General features: G+C 41.7%; 1 protein-coding gene across 6 annotated transcripts in view; it reads right to left on the bottom strand.

Moving 5' to 3' along the window:
* BLM (BLM RecQ like helicase) overlaps positions 1-19,459 on the bottom strand; it is a 91,769-nt gene that overhangs the window by 6,163 nt on the left and 66,147 nt on the right. For 5 of the 6 annotated variants that reach the window (XM_024766442.1, XM_024766443.1, XM_024766441.1 and 2 more), the window contains 6 exons: positions 17,845-18,035; positions 13,698-13,845; positions 6,827-7,026; positions 6,211-6,403; positions 2,954-3,076; positions 619-820 (listed from right to left, as the gene is read on the bottom strand). In XM_024766442.1, coding sequence (XP_024622210.1) covers positions 619-820; positions 2,954-3,076; positions 6,211-6,403; positions 6,827-7,026; positions 13,698-13,845; positions 17,845-18,035 — 1,057 coding nt within the window. Of the gene's footprint in view, positions 1-618; positions 821-2,953; positions 3,077-6,210; positions 6,404-6,826; positions 7,027-13,697; positions 13,846-17,844; positions 18,036-19,459 lie in introns of those variants that run through there. The other variant, XR_003006094.1, reaches the window with a different exon arrangement.

Here is a 19,459-nt window from a genome sequence, read left to right as displayed (position 1 = left end):
TAAGCCCATGCGCCACAACTACGGAGCCTGCGCCCTAGAGCCTATGAGCCACAACTACTGAGCCCACGTGCCACAACTACTGAAGCCCGTGTGCCTAGAGCCTGTGCTCCACAACAAGAGAAGCCACTGCAATGAGAAGCCTGTGCACTGCAACAAAGAGTAGCTCCCACTCGCCGCCAACTAGAGAAAGCCCGTGCATAGCAACGAAGACCCAACGCAGCCAAAAATATATATATAAATAAAAAGAAACTTTAAAAAAACAAACCCCCCTCTGTTTATTCAGCTAGTATATGATTTACAGTATTATAGGTGGAAAATTCACTTAAGAGCAACTGGCAGAAAAAAAAAAGTTTTTTTCCTAAGGTAATGTCAAAATTGGAGAAGTTTTTGCAAACTAGAAAACTTTGATCATCAACCTAGGAGTAGATATCTTAAAAATCTGAAACAAATGTTTTTGTTTGGGATCAGACCTTAATCCTCACTCCACAAACGGGAGAGGCAACATTTAACAATGGCAATGGCTTACTTTAATAAATGCTTCAAAGCAAATCAGAGCAGCTGTACTTTTATATTTTTCTCCCTTCTACCCTACATTGCAGAAAAGGTGGCAGAACTTACCCTTTTGTCTTGGAACCACCGAAACCAGTTTTTCTCCTCTTAGACCTTTGGGAGGCTGGCATCCTTTTCCTCTTTCTTTCATTTTTGGTTTTATTTGCAAAGTAGTGAGAAGATATGGGTGTTTCCTCATCCAGCTCCTCAGGGGCATTTCTTCCAGTGCCTCTGCTGCTGGAGGGGCTTCTCCGTGAGGAATCGTCCTCAGCTACAAATGGACAATGCAGACATTTACCCGTGATGCCATTCTGATCCAAGTGTGGTTACAGTCTACGCGGAGATACACAGCACAGGGGTGCAGTTCAGCCAAAGCCCAGCTGCTTTCCTGTAGCATCTTGCCATTTGGATTCAAACACCTCACAAGAACTGAGCACTTCTTTTATTTCGCAAAGCCCCAAAGTAGTCAATGGCAATTTATTTTTAAAGTAAGGGGTTCAGAGTTCATTAAGAAAACGTGTGATGCTCTTTAACTTAACCAGAGACGTCAGGTTTTATTAGCTCACATTCTGTAGCCCACGTCCCTGTTATTGTTTGGGCAATTAATCCTGTTAAGTTCTTTGAAAAGTATAAAGTGCTAAACAAAAGACAATTTTATTTATAGTTCTACACATGCTGAAAAAATAAGTCCAACATAAGGAAAACATAACTATGTCCTGCACCTCATCTTTGGGCGATAGTTACTTAGTAAATGGCTGTCAGAAAATTCTAGACCACATTTTACTCTTCTTCGCATAATAGTTGTGAACATTTCACATACTATGCAGGAAATGGGTCTGTATGAAAGCACACATTTGCAAAGAAGATGGTAATTTCCATAGGTATTTGCAACCCAAGGCACACCCAAAGCACGAAATCTCCTTCTAGGTTAACAGTGACCAGGTCTTCATTTTCTGAAGATATTTCCTGGCTGGTCTGGTTCACCCTCAGGCTACCCTACCTTACTGCATGGTAGGAAGGGCACACAGGCAGACAGTGCAGCTCGGGTGAAGTGTGCTGTCATCCCAGCTGGGGGACTTTGAGGAAATGAAAAGGCCTCACCACTTTTCCCCTCTAAAATGGGTGTTGGGGAATATCCAGCGAGGTCCAGTGGTTAGGACTGGGCTCTCTCACTGCAGTGGGCCTGGGTTCAATCCCTGGTCAGGGAACTAAGCTCCCGCAAGCCATGTGGCGTGGCCAAAAATAAATAAATAAATTAAAAAAAATAAAAATAAATAAAAAAACAAAATAAAATCAGTGTTATAAGGATTGAATGACACAGAATAGGCAAAGCTCTTGGCTCTGTCCTCCCTCAATAAGTGGGAGTGATCATGACCACACTGTGGGCTGTTTTTGCAGAGCAGCCCTACCTTACGTGGGCAAAAATCCCTATCCAAACAAGTTACTATACTAAACAAACATTAAGTTCCCACTAAGAGGTGAATGTATTTGAAGTAAGGATTTATGGAATAATTACCATACAGAGGAATTAACGAAAACCTGACTCTTCGGCGTTTTGTCAATGGATAAAACACGACCGTGGAGAGACAGAATGTGAAATGCATGCTCACTCATGTCTCATCCTGCTACTCTGAGAAGGACCCCTCCCGTGGTCCATTACAGAAACAGGGAAACATTTCACTTGGCTAGTCTGCATATGGCAATACGCTGGAGGAGGGCACCCGACTCCTGCATCTGTATCTCCCACAACGAAATTTTTCTTTGTTCTCGATTTTTCCCTGCGTCCATGCTTTCTATAGCTCAGTGTTGAGCTTCATAATTAGAGGTGCTACATGACAGGCTACCAGCAACCTTTGGGAACGTCCACTAATGATGTACTCACTCGGGCATATTCTTTCAGTGGCTAATAACAATAAGATTCTCCAGTAGTCCAATTACATGTTCATTTTCCCAAAACATTTAAACTCCACTCTTAAACTTTAGACATGATTGTCAGAAAACACTTCCCGTCCTCAGACATAGAAACTGAAAAACAAAGAGGCTATGTGTGGCTTGCCGAGGATTACAGAGTGAGATGGTGGCAGATATGTGATCTGCACCCAGGGTTCCAGATTCCTCAGGCACTTGCCTTAACAGAACAAGCAACTCCTGGGCCCAAAGGTCGTCCTCTGGGTCCTGTTAGCAAGTTCAGTAACGGGTCTCCCCTGGGGGACCTGAGCACTGGTGTCCTCTAAGAGGTGCCTGGCACACCACTGGGGTCTCCTCTGAGAACCTGGATGTTAGTGTGACAAGGTGTAGGGACCATTAACACAAGCCAGAAACCACATGATTCTAATCCAGTGAGATGCATCGTTTAACATTAAAAGAGGCTTTCAGAAAACCCATATTTGGCTGTATACTGAACCTGGTAATGTCCACTCAGAATATTTCTGTAATATTGGAATCACTTCTGCACCATATTTTTCCAGTTTGTCTTCAGTAACACCATCAATTTGAAGCAAAACCTCAGGATCAGACGATAAAGATTCTGTGCATGGGCATAAAATTAGAAATTTGAATTACCACCCAGAGAAAACCCACTGAATTTATGCTCATTCAGCACATGTTTGTTAAGTGCCAACTAACTGCAGAGCACCGGGTACATGGGCTGATTTTCTAAAAGGCAGTTAAATGCCGACAGAGGCAGCGCACAGGCCCAGAGGGCAGGAGCCTGTGGTCCAATCCCAGCAGCAAAGGTGCGTGGAGTCAGGGCCGAGAATGGGAGGGAGCACGGGATATGGGGGTAAGCGGAGTGGGGGTTCCTGGGCAGTGTGCCCGAGAGGTAACTGGACTTTGCTCTTGGCCCACTGTTCTCACAACCAAGACTTGTCTAGCTACAAGTATGGTGATGCTTGTTTGCAGAAAAGGCCCACATCTGTATTTCCAGCTCTGACTTCTCCCCTGCACTCCACATTTGTATACCCTACTCAGTAAGGCCTTAACTGAATTCTTACTTCCCCCCAACCCAAACCTGTTCTTCAGGTCTTTCTGCACGTGGGTGAAGCAAGTACTCTGCCTTTAACAAGTAGGCCATTAAGAGTCTTCTGCGTAGGGCTTCCCTGGTGGTGCAGTGGTTAAGAATCCGCCTGCCAATGCAGGGCACAAGGGTTCAAGCCCTGATCCAGGAAGATCCCACATGCTGCGAAGCAACTAAGCCCGTGCCTCACGACTACTGAGCTTGCGCTCTACAGCCTGTGAACCACAACTACTGAGCCCACATGCTACAACTACTGAAGCCTGTGCACCTAGAGCCCGTGCTCCTCAAGAGAAGCCACTGCAAAGAGAAGCCCACGCACAACTGAGTAGCCCCCCCTCGCCACAACTAGAGAAAGCCCGTGCACAGAACAAAGACCCAACGCAGCCAAAAATAAAATAAATTTTTTTAAAAAAGAGTCTTCTGCGTAGAGAAGGCACAACAGTCTTATAGCTAGACAAGCCTGTTATTTTAAAGATCACTCTGGCTGCTGTACATGGGAAATGGATTGTAAGGGAAAGAGGGGAAACCAGAGCCTGGTGGAAGCCACCACAGGTGCGAGAGAGGACGCTGTGAACTAGCGGGTAGTAGTGAAGACAGAGAGAAGAAATAGATTCGGACATGTTTTGGAGGCTGGGTCTGTAGGATTTATTGATGCACTGGCTATGGGCAGTGAGGCAGTAATAATTCCCTTGTATCTGAGTTGAGTAAAGGGTGGATTTCAAATCCGTGATTGTAACATCATTTCTACGTTTAGAGGAAAAGAACAGACCTGTGGGACAGACCAGGAGGTTTATGGAAAGGGTTACTGGAAGATAAAGTGGGGGAGTCCCAGATCCCTGGGACTTCCCTGGTGGTCCAGTAATTAAGACCCCACGCTTCCACTGCAGGGGGTGTGGGTTCAATCCCTGGTCGAGGAACTAAGATCCTGTATGCTGTGAGGGTGCGGCCAAAAAATATAAATAAATAAAATAAAAAGAAATGCAGATTCCTGATAGAATTTGTACCTTATCTGGAGAGCTGTTGGAATTTTAGCCAAGTATTTAGAAGATTAAAATGAATATCATGTTCACATCTGGAGATAAGGAGACCAGTTAGGAAACTTCACTAATAGCCTAGGAACAAAATACTACATTTCATGGTTTCTAAGATATACTTTTTTTTTTGCGTTTTGGCATTCCTGAGGTCAAGAGGTGCCTTACAAGTGCTGACGACCAAATGGCAGCTGTGCTGTCACTGCCTCCACATGTGAGATCTCAGTCATAGCTATCAGTGCTGCCGGCATGCCGACAGCGCCACTGCAGTGCTGGTTCCTCACGTGTTGAATTGAACTGCACATGAAATGTGTTAGAAAAGACTAGATTGTGATTAGCACTGAGAAAATGATTGTGCATGCAGAAAAGCTCAGAAACGGAGTAATGGGGGATAAATTTGGCATTAACAAAGCAAATTGTATGTCCTGGAGGAAATGACAATTCCACAGTTTCTTGCAAGAAAGAACCAAGTGCTTTTACATGACCTGAAGTAGATGAAGCAGTGTTACATTTGTGTTACTGAGAGACGTGCAGCCTCCCGCGGACACTTTCTGGTATCATCAAGAAAGTGTCACCATCAAATCAGAACGGGTGACAAGGATTTTGATTAAAATTTTGGGGAACAGAGTGGAGCATGCTAAAAAGGCTGTGTCACTAACGTTCCTGATGACATGAGGGAAAACAAAGACATGGACAACTGACTCAAAAAATAATTCAGAAGAGTCAGGTTTTGAATGTGAATTTTTACAAGTACTTAAATCAATCTACTTTGATTGTATGCATTTTCCATATATGCACAGTTATATATGATAAAAATCTAAATAAAGTAAAAACAACTCTTTCAATAAAAGCACTGTGTCACAGTTTAATTAGTAGAATTTTTTCTTTTTCAATAATCCATAAAATAACCATGTGGCATTTTAGAGTTGATGAAATACTGTAATGACCTATGGTGGCAGGAGTGGGAATGGAAGAGAGAGAAGTGATGATTATAAGCTTTTATGAAGGAAGAGGGTGGAAGGAAATGTACACTAGTCAGTCAACCATGTGGCCAACTTATTTTCCAGGGACTCTACTATTAGAATTCTGGGTTGAGCTGTCTGAAGCCACGGAAATAACTCACGTCAGCAAGGATTTATCAAAAAATACTTAGACACAGCAGTGTGCTAGATCCGGATTCAGAGAAGCATAAAACAAAATCTCTTTTCAAAAGGAACTCAGCTCCGCATTGCAAAGACACGTACACACATAGTTAAACATCATAAGGCAGGCAAATAAGGCACACAAATTCATTAAGTGACATCTGGTGTTAGCGATTAGAATTATCCACATCCTAACATGCAGCATTAGACTGAAGTATAAGATTGAAATGATACCATATGTCTGAATAACAAAGTACTGTGTATATCTTTTTTTTTTTTACTTTTTTTTTTACTGTGTATATCTTAAAAAATATATTTTATCTCAAGAATGAGTTTAAACTGTTTTTTCTGAGCTTTCAATTCAGAGATCAAAAAGACTGAGATATATTAATGCTCTTGATAAGTTCCTTAGCAAGATTAACTTTTAGCCTATTAACTTATGCCATGCAACAGAAGACTCACACACACCAACCTGCAAGCTTCTTGAGAGTGACAGTATTAAAAATATTAAAGTAATGGACACCAAAAACTTTTCCCAGAGATTTGCAGACTTCCGTAAGCTCTCCAAGACATTTCTTAACCATCTCTTCCCTCTGAGATACCTTTGTCACTAAAGCTTTTTGTTTTTTCACACTGCTGGAATTTTCCGTTTCCATAAAGTCTACCTTTGTGAGAGAAAATGAGAGCACAGGAATGAGTGAATGCACATAGAGGCTTTATTTAATGCTTAATTACATTTTTTGGGGGTACTTCTGTTATGCCAGGTAGATAGTAAGTCCCTCGGGAACGGGGCTGTATATTCTCCATCTTTATATTTCCCATGCCAGCACAGACTAGCTTTCTGATAAATGTTTATTTAATGAATATACGATGATTTAATGATCTGACAACCAACCCACTCAATTCATTTTGACAGGTGTTACATTACTTGGGTTCAATTTTAAGATCTCTTTCTAAATTAAGAAGAATAGAATATGTTCATATAGGACAGTATATATAAATTCAGTATCCATAAGCTTTGGAAAAGACACTTGAGTTCACAGTAAAATAGTTCTGTCTACTCATTGTGAGATAATAAAATACCATACCTTTAAATGCCCATTTAGTACATGTTGGGCTTTATTTCCAGGCATCACATATGCAATTGGTTGATCATTGGCATTGATATATAAGTCTTCATCCAAAATCCTGTCAAGTATCAGCTTTTTAAAAAGTCTTTCAGCATTGTGTCTTGAATAAGTGGATCCCTTTCCAAATATTCCTGACTGAATTTTTGCACTCTTACTCCCTGGTAAGAAGGTAAGAGAAATTAGATTAGTAAATGTAGGTATACCATAACTCTAACAGAAGAGGCTAAAAAAGCCATTTATGGACAGGTCTGGGTAAATGAGATAGCTAAGCTCTTCCGCAGGAAAAACCATGGCACAAATAGACACTTGTTTCCATGAAGTAAGAATATTTGAGTAGAATGCTAAAATAATTGTATGTACTTCTCTTCATCTTTTTATAACGTGCATTGGCCAAAAACAGCAGCAAAATTAAGTTTATCATTTTAGCATGTTGCATGTACAGCTTATAAAATTATATTAGAGCAAACAAATCAAAGACAGTTCATATAAACCCTAATAGCTTCATATCACTGTTGCAGAACACTCCACAAGGCTGTATACTTCCCTCCTCCTCCCACTGACTGAGAGTCCCACCCACAGCTGGATCCTTGGTTTCACATCCACGCTGCACTAATGACTAATGTTTTCATCATAAACACAATTTAAAAAATTTTATTACTTTTTTGGCTGCATTGGGTCTTCGTTGCTGCGTGTGGGCTTTCTCTAGTTGTAGCAAGTGGGGGCTACTCTTCCTTGTGGTGTGTAGGCTTCTCATTGCAGTGACTTTTCCTGTTGCGGAGCACAGGTTCTAGGCGCATGGGCTTCAGGAGTTGTGTGGCACGTGGGCTCAGCAGTTGTGGCTCGCGGGCTCTAGAGCGCAGGCTCAGTACTTGTGGAGCACGAGCTTAGCTGCTCCGCAGCATGTGGGATCCTCCCGGACCAGGGCTCGACAAGTGTATTCTTAACCACTGTGCCACCAGGAAAGCCTCACAATTTTATTATAACAATCTACTTAAGAAGGCTTGTGACACTGATTATAATCAGAATTAACAATTACTTTGTAAAGCTTTAGCTCTATTTTAAGAGTTCCAAATAATTACATTATTGTAAATTTCAGATGGCTTCTGGTCATAGATGCTGAATGATTCAAGTTTTTCCTTCTTCAAGTGATTTGTATCCCTGAAATGTCACAGTCCTGGGGCAGGACTACTGCTCTGATAATGGGCTGGCTGATGTGGACCAACCCTAATGCTGAGAATAACTAAGAAATCTGGACGAAACATAAACAATTTTCTTAAAAAACACCTAAGAGCTAATGAGCAACTGAAGAATGTGTCAGAAAAATGTCTGACTTAGCAATGTACATGAAAGGTACAAACAGAGATGTAGATGAGGGTGTATTTAAAAGGCTATCACATCACTATTTACAATAGAACAATATGTCCTAAAATAAAACTATTTAAATATATTTCATCAATATGATAAAATATAAATTAAAAACTACTTAAGAATAAAAAAATAAGAAAATGCTTATATCTTGTTATATAAAAATGACACAAACTATACATACAATATGATAAATATGTGATTGTGGGCAAACACACATTAAAACATTAGCAGTTTTTTTTGGAGTTATTTGTATTTTTCGGTTTTCTACAATATTATAATGTAGAATGATCATGTATCATTCTTATAACAAATTATTTTATCTGCAGCCCCTTGTACCCCCAAAAGAGTCCAAACTAGGAGAAGGCAAGAATCCAGAATGGGAAGACCAGCATTAAAAGTTGCTTTGTCCTGAGAAATGTACAGATCCAGGAGACACAGCTGAGAAACTGAACAAACCATCTTCCTACTCCAATCTAGGCTACTAATTTTTTAATTGCTTTATAGATTTTTAATTAAAGTAATACATGTACATAGGAAAAAAATACAATATAGCACAGGCGGGTTTATAATTAAAAGGAACATTTCTCTGTTCCACCCTTCCCCTCCCTAGTCTCACTCTTCTCCAAGGGAATCACTTTTTTTAAAATTTTAATTTAATTTTTTTATTTTTAATTTTTTTTGGCTGCGCCTTGCAGCATGTGGGATCTTAGTTCCCTGATCTCTGGTCGAACCCGCACCCCCTGCAGTGGAAGCACAGTCTTAACCACTGGATCGCCAGGGAAGTTCCGTAATAGTTCCTTTAATCTCTTTTTTTTTTTTTTTTTTTTGCGGTACGCGTACGCGGGCCTCTCAGTGTTGTGACCTCTCCCGTTGCGGAGCACAAGCTCCGGACGCGCAGGCTCAGCGGCCATGGCTCACGGGCCCAGCCGCTCCACGGCATGTGGGATCTTCCTGGACCAGAGCACGAACCCGTGTCCTGCATCGGCAGGCGGACCCTCAACCACTGTGCCACCAGGGAAGCCCCCGGCAATCACTTTTTAAATAGCTTCTTTTCAGCTCTTCTGGTGGTTACCTCTGCATGGAACCCATACTCTTGCTGTCATGCCACTGGCCAGAATCACCACCTGACATTTATTTATTGACCCTTCACAATGAAAGATGAGGCTTTATCTCATTTATACCACCCCCTTCACTTTACCCTGCCCTGAATTTTGCTTGTTACATAATACTGGTTCATCTATGGGTTTTTGGGGTAACTTTAGAGTGTCTGACCACTCTCCCTCCCCATTATGTAGGAGGCTACCAGCACCCCAAGCTGTCCATATACTCCCCTTTTATTTTTATTTATTTATTTAAAAAAATTAACTTATTTTTGGCTGCGTTGGGTCTTCATTGCTGTGCACGGGCTTTCTCTAGGTGTGGAGAGCAGGGGCTACTCTTTGGTGCAGTGCGTGGGCTTCTCATTGCGGTGGCTTCTCTTGTTGCGGAGTGCAGGCTCTAGGCACGCAGGCTTCAGTAGCTGTGGCATGTGGGCTCAGTAATTGTGGCTTGGAGGCTCTAGAGCGCAAGCTCAGTAGTTGTGGCGCACGGGCTTAGCTGCTCCGCAGCATGTGGGATCTTCCTGGACCAGGGCTCAAACCCGTGTCCCCTGCACTGGCAGGTGGATTCTTAACCACTGTGCCACCAGGGCAGTCCCCCCTTTTATTTTTATTTATTGCACTTTTATTTTTACATCATCAAGATTAACGTCTATATCCTGCCCTGTTCTCTAACCATGTTTTTAAGTCTATACATTGATTCTATTGCAGCTAATCAGCAACATTTATATTACAACAAGCTTCCTTCCCCACTTAGAACTCATGACTCTTGTGCAACTCTAAGGAGGATGTTCACTGTATTCAGACAAACGGATTATGTTTTTGGCATATTTTATTAATTACTCAAAATCATGCAGCCATTTCCTTTGTTTTCTATTTGACCTTGGCTCTTTTTTTTTTTTTGGTGGTATGTGGGCCTCTCACTGTTGTGGCCTCTCCTGTTGCAGAGCACAGGCTCTGGACGCGCAGGCTCAGCGGCCATGGCTCACGGGCCCAGCTGCTCCGCGGCATGTGGGATCTTCCCGGACTGGGGCACGAACCCACGTCCCCTGCATCGGCAGGCAGACTCTCAACCACTGCGCCACCAGGGAAGCCCTGCTGTGGGCCATTTTTAAAGTCTTTATTTAATTTGTTACAATATTGCTTCTGTATTTTATGTTTCCGTTTTTTGGCCCTGAGGCATGTGGGATCTTAGGTCCCAGACTAGGGATTGAACCCGCACCCCCTACATTGGAAGGCGAAGTCTTAACCACTGGACTGCCTGGGAAGTCCCTCCCCAGGAGTTTCTAAGTGCCTTTCTCCTTTTGTTGTTGAGAAGTAACATTTGTGTCCTTTACTGTCATCAATAAAAAAATTCATTTCTTGTTCTTTCTCTATATTGCTTGGGACTTATTTTTCCCGACTTTCTGTTACAATTTGTACAGACTGCTTACTGGACCTGCTGCATAGCTGTGACTCTGGGATTTCTTCTCACTGGACCCATGGGTCAGCTCCTCTGTTTATGGTATACATGATATCACCTTCTTTGCCTTCTAGTCTCCAGGGCTACTGACATTAATCTGATGTCTGTTTGGTTTTGGTTTGCTTTTTCTTTCCAAAGCTTTCTGGAGTATTTCTGAAGGGGTCCAGAACATGCCACAGTGGCATAAAAATTATTTTGAGCAGAAGGTACTTGAATTTCTGAAATCCATCTGCCAAAAAGCAGAGACTCCCAAAAGAACTCAGTTGTCTTAAATCCCCTCCCCAGGAGCAACCAGAGAAAACTGACTCTTATCATTGGAGATGAGAAGTCTCCATACAACACCTAAACAGACACTGTCACAAAAACTGCCACGTCTCCCCGCTATCTTTCTCCTAAGGGCCCATTTATCTTTCCCTCAAATCATTTGTTTCCTCCTAACCCTTCTCCCGCCTCTACTTCCCCTATTAAAATGGTACACCAGCCTCAAATTCTAATTGCCCCTTTGAGTCACATTTTCTATGAACTCCCACACATACGTGATTAAATCTGTCTTTTCTCTTGCTAATGTCCCCAACAACTAAATATAACAGAGTGGAGAAAAAGTTTTTCTTCCCTAACATCTCGTTACTCTTGGCATTCTTTTTTTTTTTTTTGCGGTACGTGGGCCTCTCACTGTTGTGGCCTCTCCTGTTGTGGAGCACAGGCTCCGGACGCGCAGGCTCAGCGGCCATGGCTCGCGGGCCCAGCCACTCCACGGCACGTGGGATCCTCCCAGACTGGGGCAGGAACCCGCATCCCCTGCATCGGCAGGCGGACTCTCAACCACTGCGCCACCAGGGAAGCCCCACTCTTGGTATTCTTAAATTTCATCTTATAAAGCATCTTATTTAGCATTAAGTGGGCATATTTAAGAAAAATTTTGGCCACGCTGCGTGGCTTGTGGGATCTTAGCTCCCTGACCAGGGACTGAACCCAGGCCACAGCAGTGAAAACACTGAATCCTAGCCACTAGACCACCAGGGAACTCCCCAAGTGGGCATTTTAATTAAGGGTTTTTTTCTTTTCCATTCTGGGAAATTTTCTTTTATCATTGGTTTGATAATTCCCTCTCTCTACTTTCTATTTCAAAATTTTATTTGTCAGATTTTACATCTCCTAAGAATTGATCTATATTTTGTCTCTCACATTTTCCATATAGCCTTTTGCTCAGGTCTTAAGGAAATTTTCTTGACTTTATCTTCCAACCTTTCCACTAAATTTACTTGCATCAATCATTTAAAAATTTTAACAGCTCTTTCTCTATTTTCTGTAACATTCTATTATTATTTAAGTCTTTATGAAGATACTAATCAGGAGTTTCCCCTCCCATATCCCCAAAGCTATTGCTTATTTTCTAAATTATCTCTATCCCCAGGGTCAAATACGCTACTTATTTGGTCTTTCGCTTTTTTCTTTTTGGCTGCACCTCATGGCTCACAGGATCTTAATTCCCAGACCAGGGATCAAACCCTCGCCCCTTGCAGTGGAAGTGGGGAGTCCTAACCACTGGACAGCCAGGGAAGTCCCTTGGTCTTCCTCTTGACTTTTTTTTTTTTTAAAGATTATTTATTTATGGCTGCATCAGGTCTTAGTTACAGTGAACGGGCTCTTTGTTCAGTGTACGGGTTTCTCTCTAGTTGTGGCACGTGGGCTCAGTAGCTGTGGTGCGTGGGCTTGGCTGCCCCGCAGCATGTGGGATCTTAGTTCCCTGACCAGGGATTGAACTGGCGTCCCATGCATTGCAATATGGATTCTTAACCACTGGACCACCAGGGAAGTCCCCTTGATTGTCTATTTATATTTAGTCTTTAGGGACCAGGTTAAACTTTTTAGGTGGATTTCTTGTTATTTTATATCTAGGTCTATTTCCCCTCAAATTCCTCCCCTGAATGGGGATATCTAGTTACCAGGTTTGCTTTAGGGTAAGTGGGCTGGGTGGCCCCCAAATGCCACTTAGGGGTGCTGGCTCCCAGCTCAGATGTCTCCCTACTCCTCAAGCAGTTTATCTTTGTTCTAGAATCAACTGCAGGCTGCTATTCCATGCAGTTCTTTTGTGAGCAGACTTTCTTTTAACCGTCCCCTCCTATTTTTGGCTCCTCTGCTTTTACTCCCACTCCCCAGGCCTCTGAGCTTCCAAGTCTGAGTCAGCCTGGTGATAATGGGGTTCTACCTGGTTGACAGCCCCTCTGCTGTAACTTTCTCTACATTTATTATGCATTGTGATTTACTGCATTTCATTCCATTTTTCAATATGCTTCCATCCATTTCGTCAAAGATTTTTAAAACCTCTAATCTGATGATGGTCTCTTTCTGGTTTTCTATGCTGTTATGGATTTAATCCTCATTTTATTTCCTTGCTACTATTTTAATGGGGCCTCAAGTGAAAAAAGAAGACAGATACTTATGCTCATGCTGCCATCCTGAACTGGAAGTCAGTCAATGGGTAATTCTCCAGGGAAGTTATATTCCATTCACTCAGATGAAATTGTATAAACTTTATTATTTTCTTTTTTGTTTGTGGAAACTCAGTGACTTACATAAATTCTATAAAAATAATTGGTAATAATTCATAAAAACTGTTTTTCTTTTATTACTCAAAAAGGTTTTATTCTAAAACTCTTAGCTTCTATAAGAATACAGAAGAGATTTTTTTCTATGTACTTGCAATGAATTCTTTAGAGGTTCAACTTTTTTTTTTTTTTGGCTGTGCCGTGCAGCTTGTGGGATCTTAGTTCCCTGACCAGGGACTGAACCTGCGCCCCCTGCAGTGGAAGTGCAGAGTCCTAATCACTGGACCACTAGGAAATTCCCTAAATGTTCCATTTTAATCGATGTAACTCAAACAATAAAGCAGATGACTTACCCAAGAAAATGTCGACCAGCATATTCATAGTAAATCTCCCAGAAGGACCTACATGTTTTACATTTCTTGTTCCTTGTGATGAACTGTGTTCTTGAACAAATCTTACAATATTTTTTACATCATCAGTCACATCTCTTGTCTTATAATTCTATGAATAAAAAGAGATTACCTTTTGCTATAATTAAGATACTGATACCTAGATCGCTAGGATTTAATACTAACTGTAACAGTCCCACAATAAACCATTTCCAGACTAAAACCAAGACCAAAAACCAAGGAAGTTTCAAATGTTCATTCTTTTCTAAGTTCTTATATTAACCTTATGTCTAGAATAATTAGCACTCTATTATATCTATTTCATTTCTGTTTCACAGACAGTTACCTGAGAGCACTCTGTGGGTAGAAATATTCTTTTTCTTTCAAAACCCTTCATACCTCTTTTGGTCACTTACTGGATGGTGACCTTTAGGGATGAAAAACATTGTCCAACCATGCAGATGTATGAGTTCTGATCTCTTTTGGGTCTTTGGTGCCACAGTCAATCCTTTTTATCATCTCCGGTCAGTTCCCTTTCTCATTCCCCTCAGTTGTCTCCAAACTCTGCCTACCATTACTATATGGTCTTTTGCTATTGTCTATCCTAGTTCTCTAACTCAATACTAAGCACCTGCTGTTCTCAAAAGCTGCATCGTGCTTCTGTGCCTCTGTATATGTAGTTCCTCTACCTTCTAATCCTTGTTCATCCACTACAGTCCTGAAGACAAATAGGTTTCTTGTCCTATACTAACAATTGGTAGTGATTCTGAGGCTCTATCTGGCATCATCATGAAAGAGTGCCCCATTACTCTCTCCAACATCATTCCTGCCTTAATTCTTGGTGACTAGTGTACAGAGATGATCCTCCCACACCTTGGCCTTTGGCAACTTGATCTCCTATACTCCAGTGATCCTGTCCTCCACATATGTCAGCCCCTCACTCCCATGCTCACACCCACTACCTAGCCTTACTAGTATCAGCAACCCTTTTGTTCTCCGACCGCTGCCTCCTGCCTTTCTAACTCACGACATCTAGTTTCTGACTCCAGCAATCCACTGGGACAGCCTATCCATTGATCCTCGTCCTCAGATGTTCAGCTTCAACTCCAGAGCCGATCATTATAACATAACCTTTCATATACCTTCAACTCCCCTGCCCTTGGGTCACACTGTTTGACAAAACACATGAGATCCAGTTCTCCACCATTCCATGCCTACAGCTGTGTAGCTCAACTTGGCAGGAGAAACACACACAACTATGCTGACTGTTTTCACTTTCAGTACAGGGCCACAAACCTCAAGTGGATCCTTAACGCTGCCAGGTAATCAATGTCTATCTTAGTCTATCTCTCCCCCATTCTCTTAGAATAGGAGTCAGCAAATTACGGCCCATGAGCTGTATACCTGTTTTTGTAAATCAAATTTTATTGGAACACAACTATGGAAGAATCGGTGTATTTATTGTAATTTATGTCTGCTTTTGGGCTAAAATAGCAGAATTGAGTAGTTGTGACAGAGACTGCCCATAAAGCCTGAAATGTTGGGTTGGCCAAAAAGTTCGTTTGGGTTTTTCCAAATAAGATCTTATGGAAACCCGAATGAACTTTTTGGCCAAGCCAATATTTACCACCCTCTGGCCCTTTAAGATAAAGTTTGCTGACCCCGGCTTAGATGACAATTTCACACTTTCTCCTTTCTCTTCAATCCCCATTCTTGTCCTGTCAGATGACTACCTTGCTTCCTACTTTGCTGAGGAAACAAACAATTGGAAGAGAGCTTTCAAAACTTCCTTCACTACATCCATCCCCAGCACCCGCCCCGCATTTTCTCTTCTTTCTTGCTGTTATTATAGACAAACTACCCAAGCTCCTGTCTAAGCCAGTCTTTGTCCTTCTGCACTAGCTCCCAAGCCCCCTTGCTTACTCAGGGACACTGCTTCAGCAATTCTTCCCCCTCCTCACACATCAATTTCCATCCTCCGTAGGTACGTTCCTATCAGCACACAAATATATTATTTCTCCTGTCTCTTCTTGACTCCACTTCCCCTGGCAGCTACGGTTTCATTTCTCTGTTCATCCTTGAAGCAAAACTTGAAAGAATTCCCCATATGCACTGCCTCCAATTTTGCCCCTCTCCACTGAAACTGGTCAAGTCCAGGTCCCATATTTCTGCGGTGCTAAACCCAACGGTGACGTCTCGGTCCTTATTGTACTTGGCTCGGCAGCAGCAGGTAACTAGGGAGCGCTCCCTCCTCCCTGATGCACTCCTACGCTTAGTTGCCTTGGTCTTCCTCCTACCTCACTTGTTCTATTTCCTGGTCTCCTTTCCTAGTTCTTCCTCTTCTCCTCAACCTCTTCAAGTCTCAGGGCTCAGTTTTTGGTTTTCTTCTCTTCTGTCTATAAACTTATACCCGTGAAGATTTCATCTGCTTTCATGACTTCAAATTCAACTATATGTCAACCACTCCCAGAGTTATGGTATCACCAGCCTCTCTTCAGAATTGCTAGATCCAAGACATATCTAACTCACTACACCCCAGACCAAACCCCTGATCTTCCCTGCCAGCCTTCCCCAAACGTCTCAGCTGAGGGCTGCTCCACTCTTCCAGTTTCTCAGCCCTCCAGGCACCGTTCTGACTGGCCTGCCGTCTCCCCCTGGGCAGGCACTACCTCTCAAAGGCACAGGCACGCCCCCCACCTCAGGGCCTCTGGTCTTGGCTTTAGCCAAGAACATCCGTATTTGAGAGCTACTCAGCTAACTCCTTTCTTCAAGTCTTCACTCAGGTCTCATCTTTGCAGTAAGACTTCCCTGGGCCACTGCATCCTGCACCCCATTCATCATTCCTGACTCCTTACACTGCTGTACTTTTCATCAAAGTTCTTTCCTCTTAACATGTACTTATAACGTATAGTCTTTATTCAGCCTCCCTCTGTTAGAATGTAAGCTCCACAAGAGTAGGGATCTTTATATTTTGTTCAGTGATGTATCCCAAACTCCTAGAACATTGCCTATCACAAAGCAGGCATTCAACAAATATTTGTTGAATGAGTGAACTGATTAGCAATGTCTACAGAGTGGGGTGTGGTGGGTTGAGATGGCCATAAATCCACAGATTCCACCCCAAGAGAGAGTAAATCACCCTCTGCTTGGCTAGCGCTGCCTACGGTATCACAGTGATATGAACACATACATGTCTGTCTCCCCTCCTGTCTGTGAATTGGCTATATCATGTTCCTATGTGAATCCCAGCACCTTGCACAGATATTTCAAATAATATATCAACTGTGAAAATGCTCTGTATGGGGCTTCCCTGGTGGCGCAGTGGTTGAGAGTCCGCCTGCCGATGCAGGGGACACGGGTTCGTGCCCCGGTCTGGGAAGATCCCACGTGCCGCGGAGCAGCTAGGCCCATGAGCTATGGCCGCTGAGCCTGCGCGTCCAGAGCCTGTGCTCCAACCACTCCCAAAAAAAAAAAAAAAAAAAAAAGCTCTGTAAACTGTGAAGTACAATAGACATTAAAACATAGAATTACCATGATAGGTACAATACAGTACCTAACAATTGAATTTAACAACCTCCCAAAGTTATTTTTAGGACAGATGATAGCAAATGCATCCTGAAGCTATTGCCCTTACTCTTTACAGTTTTTTAAAAACCAGTTTACAGAGTAATCCAATTGATCTGAATTCAAACACATAGTACACTAGTTACAACCCTTTTGAGAATGAAGATGTTTAAATATAGAGTTGAATGTAAAATATTCTACCTGCCCATGTTGGATCTTTTTGGGTATTTATTGGGATCCTCCCGGATCAGGGCACAAACCCGCGTCCCCTGCATTGGCAGGCAGACTCTCAACCACTGTGCCACTAGGGAAGCCCCAGTATATATTTTTAACAGGCTTCTAGTTCTACGGATATTCCACAGAAATACTATTAAAATGTTTCTATTCCCAATTAACATGGGGAGGAAGCCACCGTCCCCTTGTTAAAATCCCTAAAGCCCACTTACTGCAATCTAACTTGTATCTAACTTTTCTAAATTAAGAGAAGAAGAAAAAAAAATCTTGGCAAGTTCCTCATCACAAAGAATTTAAAACTTTCTTATTTTACCTTTGTTTTACAGCAATTATCACAAGAAACATCTGGGTATTTCTTACAAAAATAAGGATTAAATTCATTTTCGCCAAAGTAAGCCAAAAGCTGTATTCTCCTGCATTCTGTTATATTTTCACAGTAATGTACCATACTATACAAATTATTGAAGTGAGTCTCTTTCGTATGATGGTTTCCGTCTTTTTCCACTAAAAGAGATGAAGAACATAGTAAACATACTTATTAGAGTAGAAAAATAGAAAAGAATATCACAGAAATATTTAGAATAGGTTCATATAACTTTAAATATTAAATGAAATAAAATTATTCATAGCACTATATATCAACATGACATGAATCTATGTAATTAACTGAATATTTATGTTCATCTTCAAGATTGTAGTTTTGCAGGAATAAACATAGGTTGTCAGGAGTAGCTGAAAAAATTTTGCAACTCTTCATTATTCCCAACAATAAATATCTGAATTATATTTACTATATTTATCAGACAAGGATGTACTGAACCCAGCATCCAAAGCAAGCAGAGCATGGAGCCACGGCAGTGGGCTGTGCATCTCCCTGAGTATCCGGGATCAAAGTGGTTAAGCCAGTGGTTCTGAAACTATGTACCAAGGACCCCCCAGGGCTGGGGCGGGTGCTGCAATGAACTCACAGGGGTGCTGGCAGGTGTTTTAAATTTAAGGGAAACACAGCAATACCTGGCATCTGTTGAACACCACACAAGCAACTAGTTGGAGGTAGTTTATGATGTGCTACTTTCCTTCTAATGACATTGTGAAGCTGAAATTTTGGCAGTTGCTATGATAAAAATAAGTACCTCCAAAAAATCAATGTGAAACAGGAAATGAGGGTGGCAGTGTCCAATCTGATTCCAAGGTCTGAGAACAACATGTACATACTTTTCATTTGTAAGCAATTGTTGTTAGTTAAAAATGAAATAAAATTTTTTTTTCTGGTTTATGAGTATTACTTTTTTCAAATGGTTGCTAAGTATTTAGCATTTAAATACTTACTAAATTATTTGGACCTAACTTAATATAGGTTCTGCTTAAAAACACAAATGGACACACTAAGTTTAAAAGTTTCATTTTTGCACTGAGAATTATCTTGTTATAGTGCAAGAGACATGGAATTTGCAATCAGATGAACCTGGATTCCATCAGGGCTCTGCCACTTACCTAGCTCTGTATCTCATTTTCCTCTTCTGTAAAACGAGGAGAATAATAGTAGTATCTTTTAGGGTTGTTGTGAAGATTAAATGAAGTGATATACGTAAAGCATTTAAGACAGCAGCATATAGTAAGTGGTAAGGAAACTTCATCATTATCACTACCCTTCCCCTTACCGCTGCTGCTGCTCTTGGGGGCCAAGTTACAAAACCTTTCTGAAGCTCACTTTTCTCATGGGACTATCTCAAAAGCTAGTGGTTACAAGCAAATAAGGTGAACATTACTTGGCACAGAGCTTGGTAAGTGCCATTTCCCGTGCTCAGTATCTCTACCAGAGTTCATTCAAAAGTGGTCTCAAAACAGGCAATTTTACTTATTTATCTATTAGAAGGGGACTGGTTCAATAAACATGGAATACCATACTATGGAACTCTATGTAGTCA

This window comes from Neophocaena asiaeorientalis, unplaced genomic scaffold (genome assembly GCF_003031525.2).
Source record: "Neophocaena asiaeorientalis asiaeorientalis breed wild unplaced genomic scaffold, Neophocaena_asiaeorientalis_V1.1 scaffold346, whole genome shotgun sequence".
In the NCBI taxonomy this organism is placed as follows: Eukaryota; Metazoa; Chordata; class Mammalia; order Artiodactyla; family Phocoenidae; genus Neophocaena; species Neophocaena asiaeorientalis.
Note: the sequence above shows the minus strand (reverse complement) of the source record. Positions and strands in the feature narration are given on the sequence as shown.